The 26,116-nt window shown below is 41.2% G+C and overlaps 1 protein-coding gene across 1 annotated transcript in view; it reads left to right on the plus strand.

The window, feature by feature from the left end:
* padi2 (peptidyl arginine deiminase, type II) overlaps positions 1-18,818 on the plus strand; it is a 36,712-nt gene extending 17,894 nt beyond the window's left edge. Inside the window, exons 10-17 of the mRNA XM_048561550.2 lie at positions 1,377-1,488; positions 6,693-6,800; positions 8,974-9,119; positions 14,457-14,604; positions 15,733-15,826; positions 16,674-16,750; positions 16,843-16,974; positions 17,638-18,818. Of these exons, the coding sequence (XP_048417507.1) occupies positions 1,377-1,488; positions 6,693-6,800; positions 8,974-9,119; positions 14,457-14,604; positions 15,733-15,826; positions 16,674-16,750; positions 16,843-16,974; positions 17,638-17,871 (1,051 nt within the window). The 3' untranslated portion in view covers positions 17,872-18,818. The remainder of the gene's footprint in view (positions 1-1,376; positions 1,489-6,692; positions 6,801-8,973; positions 9,120-14,456; positions 14,605-15,732; positions 15,827-16,673; positions 16,751-16,842; positions 16,975-17,637) is intronic.
* Positions 18,819-26,116: the final 7,298 nt, after the last annotated feature.

Consider the following 26,116-nt stretch of genomic DNA (forward strand, 5'->3'; position numbering starts at 1 on the left):
TGGATTGAACATCAAGTTCCTTCAGCAATTGCAGTGGTTCTCAAGATCAAACGTGGCTAAATTACAGTTGGTTGCTTCAATAAACAGTCACTGAAGTTGCCAGCTGCAGGTTCGCCAAGTTTGGTCAATGAAACTATGTTGAGTTTGCTTTCAGTTGGCTGGATTGTCATTAGGGCAGTTATGGAGCAAACTGTGACGAGGTGTAATCCTCACCAGAGAGACCTGATACACCAAATATCTGAATATAATGACTCACTTTGCAGCAGATTTATTAAATTGATCATTCCTCTGCCTGGATCTAGATTCCTCTGCACTATAGACCACTTAGTCAAATGTCTGTCATGGAGCCATTATTTTAATCTGTCATCAGGGAGAGTGCTTGATCATTTGCAGGATACAGTAGATTTGTAAACTTTCATTGAACTATACTAATTGAAACATAAAGGGAGGTTTTAACGTGTTATGTCATGGAATATCTAAAGATGTTACTGAACAAGAAATTATAGCAAAACATAGTGCATGGAATTGGGGGGAATTGATAAATAAATCTAAAGAATTGGTTAAGAAGTAAAAGACAGTTAAACTAGTTGGTATGTGCTCCAATCGGCTGGAAGTGACTAATGATACCCTTCAGATATTTTAGAGACTTTTGAGCGACTCTTGGATAGGCACATGGAGGATAGTAAAATGTAGGGCATGCAGGGTAGATTGATCTTAGCAGGATAATAGGTCGGCACAATATCGTGGGCTGAAGGACCTGTACTGTGCTGTACTCTTCTATATTCTATGTTCAAGGATCTGACTTGGGCCTCAGTTTTTCAATAGATTTATCAAAGACTTGAAAGAAGGAATAGCAAGCCTTATAGCTAAATATGCTGACCAAACTAACTTAACTGACACAGTGAGCATAAATGGAAGTAGAAAAGAAAATTGTTAGATCAAGTGAATGGGAAAAGCATTCCACCTTGAACCAAAGAAAGATAGAGCTGAGTGTTTTCTAAATGGAGAGGGGCTAGGATTTGTGAAATTGGATTTTAGGAGATCCATGTAAAGAAACCACAAAAAGGTACTGAAAAGCCACAAAGACATTTAAAAGATTTAAGGAAGGTTCGTCTTGATCACAAGAGTTGAATACAAAAGGTTGAAGTTCTCTTCTTCAATTAAATAATTGAATAATTAAATAAATAATTGTAGAATTAGCTCTAGGAAAGATATAGCGGCTTTGGAGGGGATAGAGCATAGATTCCAGGGCTGAAAGGATTAAATTATGAAAAGTGGTTTCAGAGAATTAGCTTGTCTTTGCTGAAGTGAGGTCAATTAAGTGTTGATTTAACTCAGCTTCTCCCCTCTCTAGAATCTCATTTCTTTTTGCCTAGTGTAAGCAATAATGCAAAATTCCTGAAGGAATTCCGAGCTCTGGTGGAGAAGGCAGAGTGCAAACTGACAGTTTGTTCTGAAGAACTGAATCGCCATGATCGCTGGATACAGGTAAAACACTGAATTCCTAAAATTCCAGCCTACAGGAAGAGTGAACATACGTAAAAGATAAGTGCTTTAGTGACCTTCATCTCGAGGAACAGTACACGTGTAGTACTAGGGAATAGCCTCAGGTCAGGCACAAACATCTTTGGGGTAATATAACCTCTAAATGAAACTTTTGTTGCAATAGGTGCAGATAAGAGCTCCTGGATACCCTCCTCAATTTGCTCAAATGCACCAAATCTGTGTCTCCTTTCCCCCTTGTTCCTTTGCATCAAAGAATGCTAAATACACGAACAAGCTCTCAACCTACCTAGGCAGAGTACTATCTTCACTTGCTTCACCTGGCTGCCTCTTTATGCCAAATTTTGTTGATCAAGGAATGGAATATCCCAGGTCTTCAATAAATAAATTGCAAAAATAATTTGCTACGGAGATAGTAGGAACTGCCGATGCTGGAGAATCTGAGAAAACACGATGTGAAGCTGGATGAACGCAGTAGGCCAAGCAGCATCAGAGAAGCAGGAAAGAAAATTTCTGAAGAAGGTTCGCCACCCAAAACGTCAAACTTTCCTGCTCCTCTGAAGCTGCTGGGCCAGCTGTATTCATCCAGCTTCACACTGCGTTATCCGCAAAAATAATGTGTAGGTTTAGTACTGTCCAATGCCAATTTCGTTAACTGTTTCCTTTATTTAATGGTACTAATTCACTTGAGATTGATGTTTTCAATTTAGAATGTAATATAAATAATTCCTGATTCTAATCTGAGTTTCACAGTACAAATACATTGGTACGCTGAAAACGCAGATAACACAATCTACAATAGAGATGTTAATACAATCAACAAAACTAGTATAGACAAACCTTTTTAGACTCGCCTGGAAGAATGTTGATGGTATTAGTTAATATCCGTATTAACCAAAATTTACAAGAATTGTAAATCAAAATGGGAGTTTTTTAGGTTCTTATGTGGTGCAAGTCATTTAAAGATTTGTCTTGTATCAAGCAGTTATGAATTTAATTTGGACATTTCAATATACTTCCTAATGGATACAAAACATAACATTGCACTGATCTTGTATTAGTTGACATCAAATTAGCAATACCACCCTGCAAGTCCGTGGGCTATAATTGTCTCTCAAGTCTGTTGCATGGCACTGTCTCAAACAAACTCTGGGAGATCATGTTCACCACAACAGCATTATCCTCATTGACACATTCCATCACTTCTTCAAAAACTCCAGTGGGTTAGTTAAATATGTTTCCCATTTGGAAATTTCAGCTTGCAAGCTGGAAGAACAGCATCTCATTTTCCTCTTGGGGACCCTGCAGCCTTCAGGACTCAAAATCAATTTCAGTAATTCTGGGGCCTGAGCACCTTCTCCTATGTCCCTATCCCAACCCTCACGCACCAGGCTTTGTCACCCATGGGTCTGATACCACAACCATCCGATTGTCAGCTACCAGTGGTCTCTATTAGCAACTACTGGTTCGCCCAGGCTGACTTTTACCCATCCCTTTCGTCTGCACAATTGCTGCTGTCACTGTCGCTATCTCAGCTCCATCTCCAACTCTAATCCTGCTTCCTCTTCCACTCCATCGTCAGCATCTATACCAACCTTTTCTGAGCGACAATCAATTCTGATGAAGCGTCACAGAATCCAAAACATTGACTCTACTTTCTCTCCACAGACGCTGCCAGACTTGCTGAGTTTTCCCAACAATTGCTGATCTTGTTACTGATTTCCAGCATGCGCAGTTGTTTGGTTTTTTTTGTACAGTTCAATATAAAATAGCTGTTTGTAAGAGTGAATAAATGTTTATATTTTTTCTGGCACCTGCCCTGTGACTAGGGAAGGTTGAAAGATTATGACCAATACCCCACAACTTCCACTCCCACTCCCCTCAATATCCTTGGATAACTACATTAGATTTGTACAGAATACAAATTGAAATCGTCATACTTGAGTTTGCATGCTCTCGGCCCTCTCTTGAGCCTGCTCAACCAATCCAAGGTCATGCCTGCTAGAGCTGAAACCTCAACTCTACTCTCCTGTCTGCTCTGAATACTCTTCAATTCCCCCAGTTGTTAACCAAGAATCTGTTGACTTCTGACGTAAAATTATTCATGTCCCTGCCTCCTGTGTTTCTTGGGAAAGTAAATTCCATAGCCTTATAGTCCTCAAAGAAAAATAATTATCCTCATCTCCATCTCAAAAAGGAGACACCTTATTTTTCAAACATATCACCCAATTCCAGTCTCACATGCAATCAGCATCTGCACTACCCTATCCCCTCAGGATTGCATATGTTTCAGAAATGTTAATATACTGTCTAAACTCCAATCAATAAAACCCAGTCTATTTAACCCATTCTTGTACAATATACAGTGCCACCCCCACATCCCAGAATTCAGTTGAGTGAATAAATTAAATACTTCAGATGCTGGTATTCTAAAGTAAAAACAGAAAGTGGTGGAAATGCATCAGATCAGGCAGCATCGATGGAGAGAGTAAAAGAGCTAATGCACTGAATCCAATATATCCTTGTTTTTTATAATCAGTTAATGAACCTTTTCTGCACTACTTCTAATGTAATGAAACCATTTCCTGCATGAGATGATTAAAAGTATATGCACTACTTCAGATGCAGTCTTGCTAATGCCCTGTACAACTGTAGCAAAATTTCCCTACTTCTTTTTTCAATTCACCTTGCAATAAAATAGATTCAAACCCATATTGTAGGACAACAGACTGGATGCAGTAGAGACAATGCAGCTATGACTAATGTGCCACCTTTCCATGGAGTTTCTACATGATTAGTGAAAGTGTTTAGGAGTCAGTTGTTCACCGCAGAGCAATCTTTTTTCTTGTTTTAGGAGATCAGGGTCTCTGCATGAAACCAGTCAGTCAAACAGTCACTGTTGGTCAAAATTCAGTGAAATCATCTTCTCGCCTGCAGAGTCCAACAATACCAAATTTATAAGGAGGGTGATTGTATCATTTTTATAGCAATAACAGAGGAATGTTTGGCATAGAGTGATTGTGACATTCACTTTGCTTGTGGTGCTTTGAAATGGGAAGGCTTTAGCACCTCAGGAGTGTCCTGTTGACCAAAGCAGGTATTGATAGAGATTCAGCACCACCTCCAGTATGCTAGAACAGCCTTTGGCTGCCTGAGGAAAAGGGTGATCAAAGACAACAACATCAAATCTGATACCAAGCTCATGGTATACAGAGCTGCGGTTGTTTCTGTGCCCCCCAAATGTTACTGAGACGTGACCTGTCCACAGCAGACACCCTGGCACTGGAGCAGTATGACCAATGCTCCCTGTGCAAAATCCTGCAAATTTGCTGGGAAGAGAGAAGCACTAACATCAGTGTCCTTTACCAGGCCAATATCCCCAGTATCAATGCACTGAGCACCCTTAATTGGCTGCGATGGGCTGGACACTTCTTCTGCATGACCAACACAAGATTCCTCAAGCAAGTTCTCCATTCCCAGCTTCAAAACTGCAGGCAAGCCTCATATGGACAGTGGAAGTGTTTCAGGGATACTCTCAAAGCCTCACTGGCAAAGTGCAGCATTCCCACAGACGCCTGGGAATCACTGGCCCATGACCATTCAAAGTGGAGGAGATGTATCTGGGAAGGCAGTGAGCACCTTGAGACTTGCCATCGGGGAAAAAGTGGAAGCCAGGCGAGAACAAAGTGCACTGCTATACCAAGGTCCCACTCATCCTTTCCACAAGCAGCTTTTGCCCCAAGCGTGGCAGAGTCTGCAGAAGCTACATCAGACTACACAGCCAACTATGGACTCCCCCCGAGTGTGGAAGAGAATCATCCACATCTGTGAGGGATTGCTGTTGATGCATTAAAACACATTCCACCAAAATCTCACTGCAGTTGTATCGACCTAATTAGTCCCATCTCTTTATCCATCTGTTTGTGGTTTACTTTTCCCTTTCATTAAAATTGAAGACACTATCAAACTTAAAGAAAAAGTATTGAATTATGCATACACGGACAGCTGTTCCGAACTAGAACATAAAAACTAGAAGCAGTAGATAATTCAGCCCCTTAACTAAATCATTAAGAAGAGAAAAAGTAGTGTACAAGACAGTTAGCGAGAAATATAAATGCTGATAATAAGAGCTTCTATAGATATTTTAAGGCCAGAAGTCACATGACACCTGGCTGCAGCCTTGCAGGTTTATTTGAAATCACAAGCTTTTGAAGTACTGTTCCTTCGTCAGTTGAATTCACTTCACCTGATAAAGAAGCAGCACGCTGAAATGTTGTAATTTCAAATAAATCCATTGGTCTATGACCTGGTGTCGTGTGACATCTGACCTTGTCCATTCCAGTCCAAAACCAGAACCTCCGTATCACGGGCATTTCAAGCAGAGGATTTAGCAAGATGCACATTGGTTTTACAGAAAGTGAACCTAGGGAATTAATAATGGAAAACAAATTGCTTACGAATGCATTTAACAGGTATTTTGGATCGATCTTCTCAGTACAGAATGCATGTAACAACCCAGCAGTATCCATAAATCAGGAAATCCCTCAGAGGGAGGAATTCAAGAAAATTATAATCATCAGGGAAATGGTATTGAGCAAATTGTTGGAGCTATGGGCTGACAAGTCCCTTGGTCCTGTTGGGCATCATCCTTGGGTCTTATCAGAAATGGCTGGTGGGATAATTGAGGCATTGGCTTTAGTTTTCCAAAATTCTGTAGATTCAGGGAAACTTCCATTAGATCGAAAAGTTGCAAATGTGACATTTTCATTCAAAGATGGAGGGAGGCTTAGAGTAGGCATGAGTCTGTGAAACTCTGTTTTCCAGAAGATGGTGGAAGTAGAGTCCTTGAAAATTTTTAAGGCAGAGATAGATAGGTAGATAGATTCTTGATAAACAAGAGGATGAAAGGTTTTTGAAGCTAGGTTTGGAATGTAGAATAATTAGATTAGCTATGATCTTAGTGAATGCCTGCGCGGGCTTGAGCACTGAATGACCACCTCCTGCTCTTAACTTGTATGTGCATGTTCTACCTGTGGAGGCAGTCTTCTTGCCTGTGGATTTTGTCTTTATTCCTCTGTCACAGGTTTTTTCCAGTGCTATTGATCTTTTATTTGACTCAATTTGTATACCTTTTGTCTTTACTCGCTTTGCCTTTCTGAGGGATTGCCATGCTGATCTTTCTCTTCCAGGATGAAATTGAGTTTGGTTACACAGAAGCTCCTCACAAATCCTTCCCTGTTGTGTTGGATTCTCCTCGAAATAGTGGCCTGATGATGTTTCCTTACAAAAAACTCCTGGTGAGGCGCAATGTTTCTCGAGAGTACAATTTTAGAACGTTTTTTATTTCTTCAGTCTACTCCTACTTTTTGTCTGAGATCATGAATTCCATTTTGAAATGTACCTCATTCTCAGAATTCATTTATGACCTTCAGCAGTGTATGCTATTAGACTTCTGTACAGTAAAAGGCTATAACATACTTAACCGTTTGCATTCTCATTTGACGGGATTGTCAAATCTGAACCTATTCCTGTTGTAGACAGTTTGAATCAGACTCCAAAGCTCAGATCTTTGTTGAGTTGGCATGATTCAGGAATGCACAAATAAACATTCTTTCAGCTTCGGTAGTTATTTGTCAGAATATAAATTGGGTGTGTTTTTGCTGCTGTCATTGTGATATCTAATCTGAGGTGAGTTAAAAGGCCAGAGACTTTTTCAAACTTAAAAATGCAACTGTCACACTTTTGAGTGGCTTTGATTGGCAGGGATATCTGAAGTAGCTTAGGAAAATAAAATGGAATTCTGGTTTTCAGTTTCTAATGATTTCATTGTTTACATTTTTCAGGGTTTGTTATTACAACCAGGTCGATTGTCAGTGTTTGGCTGACTGTCCAAAGTATCACTACCACTTACTTCATGTGGCAGAGTGCACTGTATGTGCATTTTGAGGAGCAAAGAGGTGTATGAGAGAATAGCAAAAATGCATAGAGAAGTGAGGTTAGGGAGGGATGATAGAAATGGGGGCTAGAAGTTTGAGGGCTCAAATACATCATTTAATCTGGGTTAATATCCCAATAAATGGAATCAGGATTTTATCTTGCCAGCCTTACCATCTGTCCATTGCCACCTTGTACCATCTTGTGTTGCAGCCTTGTGCTTCAGAATGAAGATATTGTGGGCAGCATCCCTTTTTAAGGGGAACTTACTTATTGGGTCAGGAACTTTTCTGACTTGACTTTCCCACTACCTCCATGAAAATTAGAGTCCAAATATTGCTTGCAGTAATAGATTTCTTTCTGTTGTTGTTCAACAGCAGCCCTGACACTCAATAAATAGCATCTTGTGGAGTCGGGTTTGGAGATGTGACAGGGAATAAAATTAGGAAATATAACATTGAGGCAGCTCTCCAATGAGTTGCCATCATTGAGTGATGTGTCTGGCGTCGGCAACCTGCTAGGCATCGGTAGATAGCTAATTATTTGATACACCCACTGATAAGATTGCTTGGATCTTCTTGGCAAAGAATGTGCCCCCACTGAAGTCAAAACCTGGCAGATACCTTTAGGATGCCTGGAGGTGACATCCAGTGGCAGACCTGGAATCCAGTGACTCCTCCTTTGATAGGATAATGTTAGAAGTTTCAAATTGCTGTTTTCCTGTTACTTAGATACAATAAAAACCTACAAGCTATCTAGAAATAATAAAATGATTAAAAGGTGTTCATACCTAGAATACTGAAGTTTCATCACATGAGCTCCCTGCCCCTAGGCTTCTACATCTTGGTAGCTAACACATCCATCCTTGCAACATGATTAGAAAGTGAACACATTCTAAATTAGCTGATTAACATGTTTCTCATATTCTGTAATTTTTCAAATTAATAAATGAAAACATCCCAAGAAATGAGAAAGTATTCCTTTTATGTCACACCCCTAGTATTGGGCTTCTGGATTTTTTGAGGCAGGTTTAAAGAGATTAATATTTAATTGCTGGACAGTTCAGAACAATGCTCTCTTATTTTCAAACCTGCAGAGTGCATCACTGGACAATCATCCAAAGTGTTTAAAGGAAGGGTAGGAAGAGAACCACTCTGCATGGAACCCATGCTTTACTTACGAGGGAATAATAGAGTGCTTTGCTCTGTTATGTATCCCTTGTCACATGTGATTTGAATGTGCTTAATGCTGTCAATACATTAAAACATTGGGAAAATAGTTTCCAGTGTCTCCAATAAAGGTGAATCTTGATGTTCATTTGAAATTTGATGACCTGTTTCTTATGTTTACTGCTGATGGATAATTTGTGTGGATGTGTTAAATGATACACTACACTGAGGCCAATGGCTATATAGTTCAGAAGACAACATTCTTATCAACTATCAAGATCAATTCAGTATAAAACTCTATTGATAGTGGGCTTATTTTTTCTGCGAATTTGAGTACTATCCATTTTATGGTTATTTATTTGTCTAGGGCCCGGATTTTGGACACGTAACCAGACAATCTAATTTTGTCAACAGCCTGGACTCCTTTGGGAATCTGGAGGTCAGCCCCCCAGTAACAGTGAATGGAAAAGAATATCCAATGGGAAGGATTATCGTCGGCAGTGCTTTTCCTACGTAAAGTTATTTCATTGATTTTTTTAGGGGAAGGGAAACCAAGGTGAAGAGTTCTTGCCAGTTGTGTATATTGCACAGGTGACAGTCGGTCTCCAGTAACTTGACTAAATAACTCTGCTTCATCTGTAAGTGTAGCTTATGAGACACCATGGACCCTTTGATTTGCTCGTGTGTTAACTATCTCCGCTATTTACTTTTCTAAAATCAAGTAGTTATATGCATTTGAGGGTACTTTTAATTCGACAAGCCTGAAGCTCAATCAACCTTTAAATCATACATGGAATCACAATTCTCAGTACTTACAGTTTTCAATCTGATAGCAACATTCCTGTGAAATGTAATGCATTTTTGTGATAAAGTGTGATAGGCATCAGTTGGGTCAACATGTATCTAAAGGTGTCTGTCACCAAAAAGGTTATTAAGTCACTGCCTGAGTTCTCAGAATAAAAATAAAAAAAGATTGAAAGCACTCAGGGGACTGGCCACCAACTTAACCCTACTTTAGAAGTTCAATGCCTTGGTGATTTGAGACACATATGTAACTTATACCCAAACTGGTGACTTGACTGAGGACTGTATACCTCCACATGTCTTCCAGTCACTACTTGAAGACTGAGTTCAAACTGTGCAAGAGTAGGGATTTTCATCTTTAGTGAGTTCTGTTCCTTGCATTACTTAGATTAAGTGTCAGTCAGTAGAACTGAATGTCACAGCAAGTGAGAAAACACCCATCAAGAACTGTACAGTTTGCCTGGGCCCCACTGAGTTCCACAGAATACTTAAGAAATCCATTGGCAAATGAAGTACGCACATTTCAAAAGGAAAGGCATATCTTTTCTCTTTGTTCATTGCCTCCCTGCGCCATCTTGCCCTTTACCCACATGTAGAGAAAGAGTCCAGTGTTATAATGGGCAATTAACAGCCTTTTATTAATTGCTGGCATTCAAAAATACGACCCCTATATTGCCAGAATATCACAAAATAACCCCACAACACCAAGAAATGATGCAATCAAGCTGACATTGCTTTATAGAGTGAGATTAACCCGGGCAGGGTAACACCTGTGACATTGATAGTGTGTCGTACCTTTCACAATATAGATCTTGAGTACAGGGAATGGGTGCTAGGGCAGTTGCATGCTCCTCTTGCAGAATGTGGGAGGTAAGGGTCATTGCTTGTGTCCCCTCTGACGTCACCCGCAAGAAGTGCACCCAACTCCAGCTCCACATTCGGGACCTGGAGCTGGAGCTGGATGAACTCTGGATCATTCGGGAGGCTGAGGGGGTGATAGAGAAGAGTTATAAAGAAGTGGTCACTCCCAAGGAACAGGAAAAAAGTAGCTGGGTGACTGTCAGGAGGGGGAAGGGAATAGGCAGACAGTGCAGGCATCCCCATGGCCATTCCCCTTAATAGTAAGTATACTGTTTTGGATACTGTTGGAGGGGATGACCTACCAGGGGAAGGCCATAGCGGACAGGTGTCTGGCACTGTGCCTGGCCCTGTGGCACAGAAGGGAAGGGGGGAGAATTGGAGAGTACTTGTAGTGGGGGATTCAATCGTAGGAGGCACAGACAAAAGGTTCTGTGGACACAAACAAGATGAACAGATGGAATGTTGCCTCCCGGGTGCCAGGGTCCATGATGTCTCGGATTGTGTCTTCAAGATCCTTAAGGGGGAGGGTGAGCAACCAGCAGTCATGGTGCACATCGGTACCAATGACATAGGTAGAAAAAGGACTGAGAATGTAAAAAATGAGTATAGGGAGTTAGGTTGGAAGCTGAAGTCCAGCACAAGTAGGGTGGTTATCTCTGGATTACTACAGTGCCACGTGATAACGAGGTAAGAAACAGGGAGAGAGAGCAGCTAAACATGTGGCTGCAGGGCTGGAGTAGGAAGGAGGGCTTCCATTATGTGGATAATTGGAGCACATTCTGGGGAAGGTGGGACCTGTACAGTAAGGACGGGTTGCACCTGAACTGGAAGGGCACAAATATCCTGGGAGAGAGGTTTGCTTGAGCTAATGGGGATGTTTTAAACTAGTTTGGCAGGGGGTGGGAACCGGATTTGTAATTCAGAGGATGAGGTATTCAGCACACAACAGGGAGTGAGGTTGTTAATAAAGAAATGTGGTCAATGGAGCGTAATTGTGGACACAGAGATGGTTTGAGGTGTGTATAATTCAATGCTAGAAATATCAGAAATAAGGTGGATGAACTTAGAGCAGAGGTCAGTACATGGAACTATGATGTTGTGGCCATTACAGAAACTTGGGTAACACAGGGACAGGAATGGTTGTTCAAATTTCCAGGATTTAGAAGCTTTAAAAGAAATTAGGAGGGTGGTAAAAGAGGTGGGGGAGTGGCATTGTTAGTCGGGGCGAGTATAGCAGCTACTGAAAGGCCGTTCGAGAATGATATGTCTACAGAGTCAGTTTAGGTTGAGGTCAGGGACAAGAAAGGAGCAGTCACTTTGTCGGGGTTTTTTTACAGACCCCCTAATAGTTGCAGAGAAGTGGAGGAGCGGATTGGGAGGTAGATACTGGAAAGGTGCAGAAGTCACAGGGTTGTAGTCATGGGTGACCTCAGCCTTCCAAATATTGATTGGAAACATTTCAGTTGTAATAGTTTAGATGGATCGGATTTTGTCCAGTGCATTCAGGAAGGATTCCTGACTCAGTATGTAGATAGACCAACACGAGGAGAGGCCACTTTGGATTTGGTGCATAGCAATGAACTGGGCCAAGTGTTAGAACTGTTGGTAGGAGAGCATTTTGGCGGTAGTGACCATAACTCTGTTACTTTTACAATAGTCATGGAAAAGGATAGGTACATACAGCAGGATAAAGTTTATAATCAGGGGAAGGGTAATTACAATTCTGTTAGGCAAGAACTGGGTAACACCAAATGGGAACAGATGCTGTCAAGGAAGAGCACTATTGAAATGTGGAGATTGTTTAAGGAATGCATACTATGTATGTTCAATATATTTGTCCTGAGCAGGCAGGGAAGATGCAGTTGAGTGAGGGAGCCTTGGTTCTCAAGAGAGGTCGAACAACTGATTAAGAGGAAGAAGGATGCTTATCTAAGGTTTAGGAAACAAGGATTGGAAAAGGCTCTAGAGGGATACAAATTAGCCAGGAAGGAGCTGAAGAAGGGGCTTAGGAGAGCTATAAGGGGGCATGAGAAAACCTTGGCAGGTAGGATCAAGGAAAACTCCAAGGCTTTTACACATACGTCAGGAATAAGAGAATGATCAGGGAAAGGGCAGGGTCAGTCAAGGATTGTAAAAGGAATTTGTGCACGGAGCCTAAAGAGATATAGGAGAGGTCCTTAATGAATATTTTTCTTCGGTATTCGCAACTGAGAGGGACCCGGTTGTAGAGGAAGACAGTGTGAAACAGGCTGGTAAGCTAGAGGAGGTCAATGCCAGTAAGGATGATATACTAAGAATTTAGAGGAACTTGAAGATAGATAAGTCCCCCGGGCCTGATGGGATTTATCCAAGGATTCTTTGGGAAGTGAGGGAAGAGAATGCAGGGCCCTTGGCAAAAAACTTTTCGTCCTTGCTGTTCATGGGTATAGCGGTGGAAGATTGGAGAGAGGCAAACGTCATTCTTTTGTTCAAAAAAAGGGAATAGGGATAACCCCATGAATTACAGGTCAGTTAGTCTTACATCAGTGGTGGGCAAATTATTGGAAAGGGCTCTGACAGATAGGATTTATGATCATTAGGATAGGCACAGTTTGATTTGTGATAGTCGGCATGGATTTGTGAGGGGTAGATCATGCCTCACAAACCTTACTGAATTCTTTGAAGAGGTGACCAAACATATGGATGAAGGTAGAGCAGTGGATGTGGTACACATGGATTTAAGTAAAGCGTTTGATAAGGTTCCCCATGATGGGCTCATGTAGAAGGTAAGGCGGCATGTGTTAGGGGGAAATGTGGCAGATTGGATTCAGAATTGGCTGACCCTTAGAAGACAAAGGCAGTGGACGGAAAATATTCAACATGGTGCTCAGTTACGAGTGGTGTACCACAAGGATCTGTTCTGGATCCTCCTTTATTTGTGATTTTTGTAAATGATTTGGACCTTGGAGTTGAAGGGTGGACTAGTAAGTTCGCGGATGATACGAAGGTGGTTCGAGTTGTGGATAGTGTGGAGGGCTGCTCAAGATGACAAAGGGACATTGATAGGATGCAGAGCTGGGCTGAGAAGTGGCAGATGGAGTTTAACCCTGAAAAGTGTGAGGTGATTCATTTTGGAAGGACAAAGTTGAAAGCAGAATACAGGGTTAATGGAAAGATTCTTGGCAGTGTGGAGGAGCAGAGGGATCTTGGGGTTCATGTCCAGGAGTTCCCTGAAAGCTGCCACCCAGTTGGATAGAGTTGTTAAGAAGGCATATGGTGTGTTAGCTTTCATTAATAGAGGGACTGAGTTCAAGAGCCGTGTAGTTATGCTCCAGCTATGCAAAAGCCTGGTTCGGCCACATCTGGAGTATCGTGTCCAGTTCTAGTCTTTTCATTACAGGAAATATGTGGAAGCATTGGAAAAGGTGCAGAGGAGATGTACTAGGATGTTGCCTGGAATGGAGGGAAGGTCTTATGAGGAAAGGCTGAGCGAGCTAGGGCTTTTCTTTTTGGAACGACAAAGGGTGAGAGGTAACTTGGATAGAGGTGTACAAAATGATTAGAGGTATAGATAGAGTGGATAGCCAGAGACTTTTTCCAAAGGTGGAGGTAGCTATTATGAGAGGGCATAGTTTTAAAGTGAGTGGAGGTAGATATAGAGGAGACGTCAGAGGTAGGTTCTTTACTCAGAGTGGTAGGAGCGTGGAATGCATTGTCGGAGAGGGTAGTGGACTCAGCCTCATTAGGGGCATTTAAGCAGCTATTAGATAGGCATATGGGTGATAGTATAAGGTAAGGGTGGAGGTTAGATAGGCCTTAGCGTAAAAGTTCGGCACAGCATCGTGGGCCGAAGGACCTGTACTTTTCTATGTTCTACATTCCGTCTCTCAGGCACTTTTAATTTGTGTCTTAAATCTGCCCTGGTATTTGCTGAGGATCTGCAGTTATATCAAAGGTTCTCATAGAAGACTGACAGATTGTGAATCTGCTGGGAAACTGATAAAGAACATAATTGACCACTCATCATTACGGCAAATAATTAAGCTAAAAACTAAAGTTCCAGCAAGTTTGACATTCTCTGGCCAGAGTTATTTTCTTTTCTAGATCTTTTGGCATTAAATGTGAAATAAAAATGATCACGAATTTAAAACTAATGTTCTTGATCTCGAAAAGTAGAATTTGCATTTTTAAAAATTATTGTTCCAGTACTTCTGATGGACGAAACATGGCAAAGGTTGTTCGAAACTTTCTGAATGCTCAGGAGGTGCAGTCGCCTATTGAACTCTTCTCTGACTGGTTGTACGTGGGTCATGTGGATGAGTTTATGACCTTTGTTCCAGCCCCTGACAGAAAGGTAACCATTTTAGTTCAACTAAGTGAGCAGTGAGAGACTCCTGTGTATGTGTTTTGTGGTTTGTTGTCTATTCTGAAGTCTGTATAATTAGAAATAATGAAAGCAAATCTAAGAGTGGAGGCAGAAAGGAATTTGTAGGGTTCTAATCAACTTTGCCTCGTGTTGTGTGGAAGCAGCATTTGTAATTTCCCTAACATTTTCATAAATCTTAGAGTATGATGGACACCTGAGTGAAACCTTAATGCAATTAGCAATCGAGGCAGACAATGTTTGAACAATTAAAAACAGACCCGCTGAATATAGCATCTGGAGGCCAACAGAGGAATTGGAAGGTAGACTGAAAGAATTTTCATTGGGTTCCATTCTCTGTTCTCCCATGTTACCAGTGATTAAAGGAAAATTAGAACAGCACAAGAATGAAGCTGTGTCTCTCAGTCCTCCCTATTGGATTGCCAAACAAAATCAATCAAATAGACAAAACATGACCTGTTTCCCCTCACTGAAACTAGATTTCTTTGACAGCTTATTTGCATTGTGTCTCTCATTCACTGCATTCCTTTCTGTTTTGTTCTATACATGCCCTGGAGAAAATGCAGTTCCTTCTCTTGTTTTGGAAGGAAGATGATTCATGACATTGGCATTGATGATAGTTTGGAAGGAGCATGAGGGATCAGAGGAGCAGAGCCAGAATATAGATACAAATTACAGGAGGCATGTGCCATCACCATGCAAACAATTTTGGATCATTGGATTATCCCGATTGGGAAATCGCTGAAGTGGTGGTTGGAAGAGAAACCATTGGTAGATATGGTCTGGTTGCTGTTGGAAAGGTAAAATTGGAAACAAGCAGGGCAGTCCTAGCAAGTTGGACAAGGGCAAACTTTGGAGAGGAATGCTGTACTCAACTGCGTAAGGGCTGTAGTCAAGGCACAAAGATTAGCGAATAATTGTGGTGGCCAACCTCCTGTTGGGAGCGAAGTTAACCACTGTAACTCGTGCCCCTACACTACTTCATGTGTATTGCAGGGAGGGAAAAAGACACAGAGACATGGTGGATAGGTTTGTTAGGATGCCCTGCTGAGAGCACATCAGTGTGTGAATATAAACATTTTGCCTTTGTTTCTACAGGGTTTCCGTCTTCTCCTGGTCAGTCCTGATGACTGCTGTAAGTTGTTCAAGAAGCTCCAGAAAGAAGGGCATGGTGAAACTCAAATGTTTGAAAGTGAGTTTCTGACGAGTTGTAATATTTAAAAAAAAAATCGCCAGATACTACTCAATTGCTCCTTTGCCCTGAGCCAAAAGGTGCATGCTGCCAATTTTGTGAAGGATGCTGATGTGGAACTCAGTAAAATGTATGTAGCTCACTCTTGAATATGTTTCTATTTAATAAATCACATCCTGCATGGACTTGATGAGAGGAATGGCCCCTGTACATGTAATAATGGCAGTACGATTATGGTAAAAATAATCTACCACAGCAGTTGTTTCTTAACATATTCATGTAACATTGACAAAAGGGAGACCCAAAAGTCAGAGGTACAGAAGAGTTTGCAGTTTTGATTATTTGGATAAGTTCTTGATGTTAATCAAATATAGGCCAGGAGCTTTCCCATTGATGACTCTTTCTTCTCCAAACATCCACTATGAACCAATGTGTGCTAAGATTTCCCATCATTAAGGTGACTAATAAACAGAAGAATCATGGGCAGACGTCTAAATCTGGGATTGGGAATGAGAAGCAGACAAATTAAATATTAATGGGTGGAACATTTGGTTGCATAAACCTCAAAGTTAATAAAGAGATATTTGAAGAACTGGCTGAATACGAAATGGCAATATTGTTTTTGAAACAGAAAAGGAATTGCTGGAGAAACTCAGCAGGGCTGGCAGCATCTGTAAATAGGAAACAGTCAATACATGGGACTTGAAGTTTAGCTCTACTTTCTGTCTTCAGATGCTTCCAAACCTGTTGAGTTTCTCCAGCAAATTTTGTCTCTTGTTTGTTTCATGTTTCCAACATCTGCAATTCTTGGTTTTATTTTAATGTTGCTTCTATATTTCTAATCTAGATCTCCATATAAAACCAATCAAAATTAACGAAATCCTAAGTAATCAAAACCTACTGGACTATAATGCTTATGTGCAGGTGGGTCAAAATGATAACAGTGAACTATTAATTTTTTTCTTGTACAAAAATTATTGCATAACTATTTTAAATTCTCTCCATCGCACACTCAGCAATGTATTGATTGGAACCGAGATGTCTTAAAGAAGGAACTGGGACTGGATGAGCAAGATATAATTGATATTCCTGTGTTGTTTAAGCAAGAACAGAAATTCAACCAAGCAATAGCTTTTTTTCCAGATATGGTAAGTTAAAACTGGTGTGGGTGGGTGGCTTAGATAGCAAGGTGTAGAGCTGGATGAACACAACAGGCCAAGCAGCATCATAGGAGCAGGAAGGCTGATGTTTTGGGCCTAGACCCTTCATCAGACCTGCTCCTATGATGCTGCTTGGCCTGCTGTGTTCATCCAGATCCACAACTTGTTATCTCGGATTCTCCAGCGTCTGCAGTTCCTACTACCTCTGGGTGGGTGGCTTGTTCCCAATATCTGTTTTGAGGGTTACTGAGACACCCATAAGATCAGCCATTAGAAACCATCACCACAGTGAGGTGCATGGTCTCTGCTCCACACCTCAGCAGGAATTGAGTTTTTATTAGATGAATCATGAATGTAAAATGGGATGTATTTTATATCTCCACTAATTGTCAGAATAGACATTTGCTTTATTTGCCTCCTGCTTCTCCTTCATTTTTACTTAATTCATTTTCCACTTATCATCATTTATCCTTCTCATTATTCCTTAATTTTTGTCCTCAGCGTTGTCTTTCAGTCATCTATCCCCTCATTTACACTGCCTTACTCTTCCTGGTTACTTTCTTTTTCTCTGTCCCTCTACATTATTTTTATCATCATTCCAGCACTTGGACACAGCGAATGGACACATTTGCTCACTGTGTGTTTCTCTAGGTAAACATGATCATCCTTGGCAAATACCTGGGCATTCCAAAACCATTTGGGCCTCTGGTCAATGGAAAATGTCCACTGGAATCTGCAGTGCGTTCAGCTCTGGAACCCCTTGGCCTGGATTGTAACTTCATCGATGACTTTGTTACCTATCACCTGAAGAAAGGTGAAATTCACTGCGGTTCTAATGTACGCCGGAAACCATTTTCTTTTAAATGGTGGAATATGGAGATGTAGCTGTCAGTTACAATTGCTTGTTTTTGTGCAGCCTCTAACCTGCTGACAAAATGCTACCTAGATATTGGCATTCAAATTGTGCTGCTTCAAGTGCTGTCAAAATCTATGTTCAAATGGTTTCTCTTAAGAATTAGTTGAATTTTCTTAGGGCAAGTAGAGCTTTCTGTTTATAGAACAGTACAGCACAGAACAGGCCCTTCAGCCCACAATGTTGTGCCGACCATTGATCCTCATGTATGCACCCTCAAATTTCTGTGACCATATACATGTCCAGCAGTCTCTTAAATGACCCCAATGACCTTGCTTCCACAACTGCTGCTGGCAACGCATTCCATGCTCTCACAACTCTCTGCGTAAAGAACCTGCCTCTGACATCCCCTCTATACTTTCCACCAACCAGCTTAAAACTATGACCCCTCGTGCTAGCCATTTCTGCCCTGGGAAATAGTCTCTGGCTATCAACTCTATCTATGCCTCTCATTTATCTTGTATACCTCAATTAGGTCCCCTCTCCTCCTCCTTTTCTCCAATGAAAAGAGACCGAGCTCAGTCAACCTCTCTTCATAAGATAAGCCCTCCAGTCCAGGCAGCATCCTGGTAAACCTCCTCTGAACCCTCTCCAAAGCATCCACATCTTTCCTATAATAGGGCGACCAGAACTGGACGCAGTATTCCAAGTGCGGTCTAACCAAAGTTTTATAGAGCTGCAACAAGATCTCACAACTCTTAAACTCAATCCCACTGTTAATGAAAGCCAAAACACCATATGCTTTCTTAACAACCCTGTCCACTTGGGTGGCCATTTTAAGGGATCTATGTATCTGCACACCAAGATCCCTCTGTTCCTCCACGCTGCCAAGAATCCTATCCTTAATCCTGTACTCAGCTTTCAAATTCGACCTTCCAAAATGCATCACCTCGCATTTATCCAGGTTGAACTCCATCTGCCACCTCTCAGCCCATCTCTGCATCCTGTCAATGTCCCGCTGCAGCCTACAACAGCCCTCTACACTGTCAACGACACCTCCTACCTTGGTGTCGTCTGCAAACTTGCTGACCCATCCTTCAATTCCCTCGTCCAAGTCATTAATAAAAATTACAAACAGTAGAGGCCCAAGGACAGAGCCCTGTGGAACTCCACTCACCACTGACTTCCAGGCAGAATATTTTCCTTCTACTACCACTCGCTGTCTTCTGTTGGCCAGCCAATTCTGTATCCAAGCAGCTAAGTTCCCCTGTATCCCATTCCTCCTGACCTTCTGAATGAGCCTACCATGGGGAACCTTATCAAATGCCTTACTGAAGTCCATATACACCACATCCACAGCTCGACCCTCATCAACCTTTCTAGCCACATCCTCAAAAAACTCTAAGGTTTGTAAGGCATGACCTACCCCTCACAAAGCCGTGTTGACTGTATTTGATCAAGCCATGCTCTTCCAGATGGTCATAAATCTTATCCCTCAGAATCCTTTCTAACACCTTGCAGACGACAGACGTGAGACTTACCGGTCTATAATTGCCGGGGATTTCCCTATTTCCTTTCTTGAAGAGAGGAATTACATTTGCCTCTCTCCAGTCCTCAGGTACGACTCCAGTGGAGAGCGAGGATGCAAAGATCTTCGCAAGTGGCGAAGCAATTGCATTTCTCGCTTCCCAAAGCAGCCGAGGACAAATCTGATCCGGGCCTGGCGACTTGTCAATCTTAATGTTTGACAAAATTTTCAGCACATCAGCTTCGTCTATCTCTATCCATTCCAGCATGCACACCTGCTCTTCAAAGGTTTCATTCACTACAAAGTTTGTTTCTTTCGTAAAGACAGAAGCAAAAAACTCATTTAGGGCTTCCCCTACCTCCTCAGGCTCCACACACAAGTTCCCTATGCTATCCCTGATCGGCCCTACTCTTTCTTTGACCATTCTCTTATTCCTCACGTAAGTGTAAAATGCCTTTGTGTTTTCCCGGATTCCTTCTGCCAAGCCTTTCTCGTGCCCCCTCCTGGCTCTCCTCAGACCATTTTTGAGCTCCTTCCTTGCCTGCATGTAATCCTCTCTAGCTGAACTTGACCCTAGCTTCCTCCACCTTATGTAAGCTACCTTCTTCCTTTTCACTAGAAGCTCCACCGCTCTCGTCATCCAAGGTTCCTTAATCTTACCCCTTCTTGCCTGTCTCAGAGGGACATATTTACTCATCACTCCCAACAACTGTTCCTTAAGCCGTCTCCACATGTCTATAGTTCCCTTACCATGGAACAACTGCTCCCAGTCCATGCTTCCTAACTCATGTCTAATCGCATCATAGTTTCCTCTTCCCCAATTAAATATCCTCCCATTCTACCTAATCCTCTCCTTCTCCATAGCTATGTAGAATGTGAGGCAGTTATGGTCACTATCACTATTCTCCATGATATTTTTCTAATCTTATATTTGTGGGCTTTTTTCAACTCCAATGTTTTGCAAGTAGGGTTAATATTAATTCAAGCCAAATAAGTAACAAACTTGCATTAATGTAACATTTAGTATTTTTTGAGCAGTAGTATTTCGCTGGAGCTGTAATAAAAGTCATAATGACACAGATTACATGCTAGTTCCTTTGTGTTCCATAGATACTAACAATTACTTTCATGATGTTGAAAGCTTGAACGCAACTGAAAGGTTTACTTCGAAAATGGATTTTTAAAAAATTTTGATTGAAATCACAGCTGGACCTGTTCCTGGCTTTACCTGATACATTTTCCAGCAGGACACCACTTTGTTTTTATAAATCTTCATCCTTGTTTCCAAATCCTTCATTGGCCTCACATCTCCGAAGCCTCAGTGCTGCTTCAGCTCAGGCCTCTTGTGCCCTCGAGTTTCTAACTACTCGAACAACGGTGGCCGTACCTTCAGATCCCTAAGTGCTGGAATTCCCACTTGGGTTCACCCTGCCTCTGAGACATGGTTAACATCTTATTCTTTTGCCCATAAGCTGGCCCAGTAGCTTATCTCATTTGGTGTGAATTTTGTTGGATTCATGTCAAGTGCCTTGGAACATTTTACTGTATTAAAAGCACTAAGTAAGTGGCAGTTGTTGTTGAAACCCAGGTGTACTTAACTGCCGCCTTCGTCAAAATCAGCTGATCCAACACAAGCAAGGGATTCAAATAGGAATATTTTTTGTCCGTCCAGTTTTTTTAAAATTAAATAGATGTGTTTTGTTGTCAGAAAAACATTTGTGCTTCTAAATAGTCATGTAATCCATATGGGTTGATTTAAAAAAAAATACCTAAAAAGGTACAGCCAGTCATAGTTTCTTTGAGTTCTCCATGATACTTTTCTAATCTTATTGAATTGCACTCTGAGAAGCATTTGCTACTTGGAATGAACTAAGTCTTAGAAACGTAGAAAATGGGCGCAGTCCATTCAACATGATCATGGCTGTTGTTTCTATCTCAACAACATTCTCCTGTTCTCTCCTCACACACCATGATACCTTTAATCTATAAGAAAGCGGTCTTTTCCATCATAGAACATAGAACATAGAACATAGAACAGTACAGCACAGAACAGGCCCTTCAGCCCACAATGTTGTGCCGACCATTGATCCTCATGTATGCACCCTCAAATTTCTGTGACCATATACATGTCCAGCAGTCTCTTAAATGACCCCAATGACCTTGCTTCCACAACTGCTGCTGGCAACGCATTCCATGCTCTCACAACTCTCTACGTAAAGAACCTGCCTCTGACATCCCCTCTATACTTTCCACCAACCAGCTTAAAACTATGATCCCTCGTGCTAGCCATTTCTGCCCTGGGAAATAGTCTCTGGCTATCAACTCTATCTATGCCTCTCATTATCTTGTATACCTCAATTAGGTCCCCTCTCCTCCTCCTTTTCTCCAATGAAGAGAGACCGAGCTCAGTCAACCTCTCTTCATAAGATAAGCCCTCCAGTCCAGGCAGCATCCTGGTAAACCTCCTCTGAACCCTCTATTTTCTTCCTAAACATATTTAGTGACTGACTTACCTCCACAGCTTACTGTGCTAGGAAATTCCACGGTTTACTAATTTCAGTTCAGTCTGAAAAGTCCAACCCTGTATCGTGAGACAGTGACTCCTTGTTCTGGACTGCCTCAGCCAGGGGAAACATCATCCTCGTGGCCAGTCCGTCCAGCTGAGTTGGAATTATACATGTTCCAATAGTGAATCTGTCTCGCTCTTCCAAACTCTGGAGAGTACAGGCCTAGTCAACTCAATTTCGTCTCACACAACAAACCTGCCATCCCAGGCATCAGTTTTTGGTGAATCTTCTGTGCACTCCATCTGTGGCAAGTATATCTTTTGAGGTAAGGAAACCAGACATAGTTCTATAGGTATGGACTCTCCAAAGCCCCTGTTTTTTTAAAAAATCAATCTTTGTTCCTGTTCTTTTCCTGTCTTGCAATGAATGACACACCATTCGCCTTCCTAACTGCTTGCTGTACCTGCATGCTTTCAGTGACTGATCTGCAAGATCAGCCAGGTCCCTTTGTCATCACCATTTCCCAATTTATAAAAATTTAAATAATATTCTGCCATTCTGTTTTTTTTTCCTAAAGACATGCACAATCTCATATTTATCCACATTGTACTACATCTCCATATATTTTTCCCATTCACACAACATGTATAAATTGCCCTGACAACTCTATACTTCCTCCTCACCACTCCGTTATTCCACCTAGTTTTGTGTTCCCCAGTGGAAGTACTTTATATCTGATTCCTTCATCCAAATTGTTGGTATATATTTTAAGTTGCATGGGGCCAAGCGCTGTGATACCCCACATTCCACACTTAAAAAGAATACATTCATTCCTATGTTGTTACCTGTCCTAACCAGTTATCGATCCTTGCCAGTACATTACCACAATCCCATGTGCTCTGACTTTCCACAATAACCTCTTATGTGGAACTTCATCAAAAACTTTCTGAAAAACCAAATATTACAACATCCACTGATTTGCCCTCATCTACACTAATTACATCCTCTAAAAAAGAACTCCAGTAGGTTTTCGAAACATGAATTCCCTCTCATAAATACATGTTGATTTTTATTCACCATTAACAATTCTTAAGTGCTTGTGATCATATCCTTTATGATAGACTCCAGCATTTTGTTATGACTGATAATAAGCAATATCGGCTAAACAGTCTGTGTAATTCCCTATTTCCTCTCTCCTTTTTGAAATGGTAGGGTTATATTTGCCATCATTCAGTCTACCTGGACTGTCCTAGAATCTGCAGAAATTTGGACGATGACCACTGATGTAATTACTTTCTCCACGATCCTTCCTTTATGCCACTGGGATACAGATTATAAGACTCTGGGATTTATCTTCTTTCAGCCAGAACTAACATAGCTGTTATATGCTCTGTCACTTCCCTGTTTTCCTTTATCAGTTCTCCTGTTTCAGATATACAAGACCTGCATCTGTCTTTGCTAATCTCTTTCTTTTTCTGTTTTTAATATGCTTATAGAAGCTCTTGCAGTCCTTTTTTTTGTCATTTGCCAAGTTCACTCTCATCCTCTACTCTTCCCCCTTAGTCATTCTCTTCGCCCTTTTACTGAATTCTAAATTGTTCACAATCCTGAGGCTTGCTGTTTTTCCTTGCAACTTTATCTGACTCCCGTTTCGATCTAGTACTATCTTAATTTCTTTTGTTAGCTTCTGGCATTTTTCCCAATGATAGATGTTAGGCTAAGCAGTATTTTACTTTGTCTCCCTGCCTTCCTGAACGTTGAAAAACTGTGAATCATTGGAACCCCCTCAGAATCCAGTAAGTTCTCCCTCCTATACTAGTTTTGACTAATGCCTCTACTATCTCTGTAGCCACTTTGTTTAAAATCCTTAGATGCAGGTCCTGGTGACTATTCTGCTTTTAGTCCCAACAGCTTGTCTAATACTTCGTTCCTTGTGATAGAAATGTTGCAAGGTCCTTTCTCCTATGAGCACCTTGGTTATCTGTTACCTTTGAGATGTTTAAGGTGTCCTCCACCATGAAGACTGATGCAAAATATTGCTTTAAACTATCTGCCACTTCCTTTTCTCTGATATTAATTCCCCACTTGCATCTTCCAAAAGTCCCACACTTTTTAATATTTCAGGGAAAATTATTTGAATGATTGCATTTTGCTGGACGATAGCGTCGATTAAATGGAAATCTGCAAAAAAAGTGATTGCAATAAGGACACCAAAGCTTTAGTAAAGCTTACTACATCTTGGGCCTTAAAGTAAATCTAACATATATGTGTCAGTAAAACTTTGAACCTGTTAATGATGCTTGCAAGTAATAAAGATCGATAAAAATGTTGTCTGTCTCCCTGTTGTTAATATACTCAAATTCAGTCACAAATTTTGTTTCTGGTCATTTTTTTCCTGAAAATATAATTTACCTTTGTATTATAAAATATATTTAAATTGTCATTTTTAATGTAATAAAATTCAACATTTCCCCATGCTGCTAGCTCCGCTCTGAGATGCCTGAACGCAATTTCAATTTTTTTTTAATATTCACAATACAGGTTTGATATCATGCATACATTTTGAGAGTTCTGTACAGATTCTGGCCTGTCAATATACAATGGCTGCCAAACATTAAACAGTGACTGTTTCCCATTATGTCTCTTAGTGTCTGCTCTAAGGTTTAATGCACCCTCAGCATGTAGTTTTGGAACTTCAAATGTATCAGGCACAGAATCACAGGTTTGTTCGGGTGCAGAAGGTGGCAATTCCACCCACTGTGTCCGCAACAGTCCTCCAAATGAACACAATGCCGTTCTCTTGCCTTTTCCCAGTAATCCTGTGCATTGGTTCTATTAAATAATCGGCTAGTGCACCCTTGAATATCTCCATTGAAACTGCCTCTACTGGTCTTCCACGCACTGCATTTCATGCTCATGTCATTCATCGTGACAGTTCATTTTTTCTCACATCATTTCCCTCTTTTTGGAATTCTGCATTCAATTCTGGTTTCCCTGTTGCAGGAAAGATATTGTTAAACTTGAAAGCGTTCAGAGAAGATGTACAAGGATGTTGCTGGGCTTAGATGGTTTGAGCTTAGAGATAGAGCTTGAATGGCCTGGGGCTATTTTCCTTGGAGTGTGGAGGCTGAGGAGTGATCTTGTAGAGATTTATAAATTCATGAGGGGCATGGATAAGGTGAATAGTCAAGGTCTGTTTGTTTTTACGGTAGGGCAGTCCAAAACTAGACATATAGGTTTAAGTTGAGGGGGGGGAAAGATTTAAAAGGGACCCAAGGGGTGAAATTTTCATGGGGAGGGTGGTGCGTGTATGTAATGAGGTGGTGGAGGCTGGAACAGTTACAACAATTAAGAGATATTGGAATGGGTGTATGGGTTTAGACGGGTGTGAGCCACATGCTAGCCCTATGGGACTAGATTAATTTAGGAAATCTGGTCGGCATAGGCGAGTTGGACTGAAGGGTCTGTTTCCATGCTGTACAGCTCTATGATTCTACTTGACTCTGCCCCTTCTTATTCTTGATCATTTTTTTACAAGTGAGAACAGTTTTTCCAAATCTACTCTGTCCAGACTGCTAATGATTATGAAAACATTTAAGAAATCACCTCTCTAAGGAAAACAATCCCAAAACTCAGTTCAGAAAATCTCTTTGCACTGGAAGACCAGCAAGTCTGGGCAGATCAAAGGGCTGCTTTCACTGAGTTGATAGTTTCCCCGGCTGTAGTTAATTCTAATTTTGGTGTTTGTTCCCAGGAGTGGCCCGCAGAGCAAAGTTCTGTGTCATGGAGCTAATGGAGATGAACTGTGGTGAGATATGGAGTGGTTTTTGCCAGAGACATCTGCGCAAAGACACATTTCATAAAGAACTGAGCAATGGTCTCTTCTGTGCTACAGCCATCTTGAGGTTAATGTGTGTAGGAGATACACTCTGGGCGTTCAAGAAGGACCTGACAGGATGTACCTCTCTTATTGTCAGTCAAGTCATCGAGGTCCATGCCACAGGAGCAAAAGGTCCTTCTGTATCTGTGCCAGTTAAAAACAAACATCTGATATGTCTGGGTGTTAGTAAGTTGTGATGCTGAGGTACTCTATCAAATAATTTGATAGTCAGGAAACTGTCTAACAGGATCAAGTATTTATTTTTCCTGCAGGGACTTTGAGGTAGTTATGTACAGGCCACTTTGATGGACTTGTGGTCAAAGTTGTTTTTCAAAATGTTTTTGTTGAATTTGACATTCACC

This window comes from Stegostoma tigrinum, chromosome 28 (assembly GCF_030684315.1).
Source record: "Stegostoma tigrinum isolate sSteTig4 chromosome 28, sSteTig4.hap1, whole genome shotgun sequence".
NCBI lineage: Eukaryota > Metazoa > Chordata > Chondrichthyes > Orectolobiformes > Stegostomatidae > Stegostoma > Stegostoma tigrinum.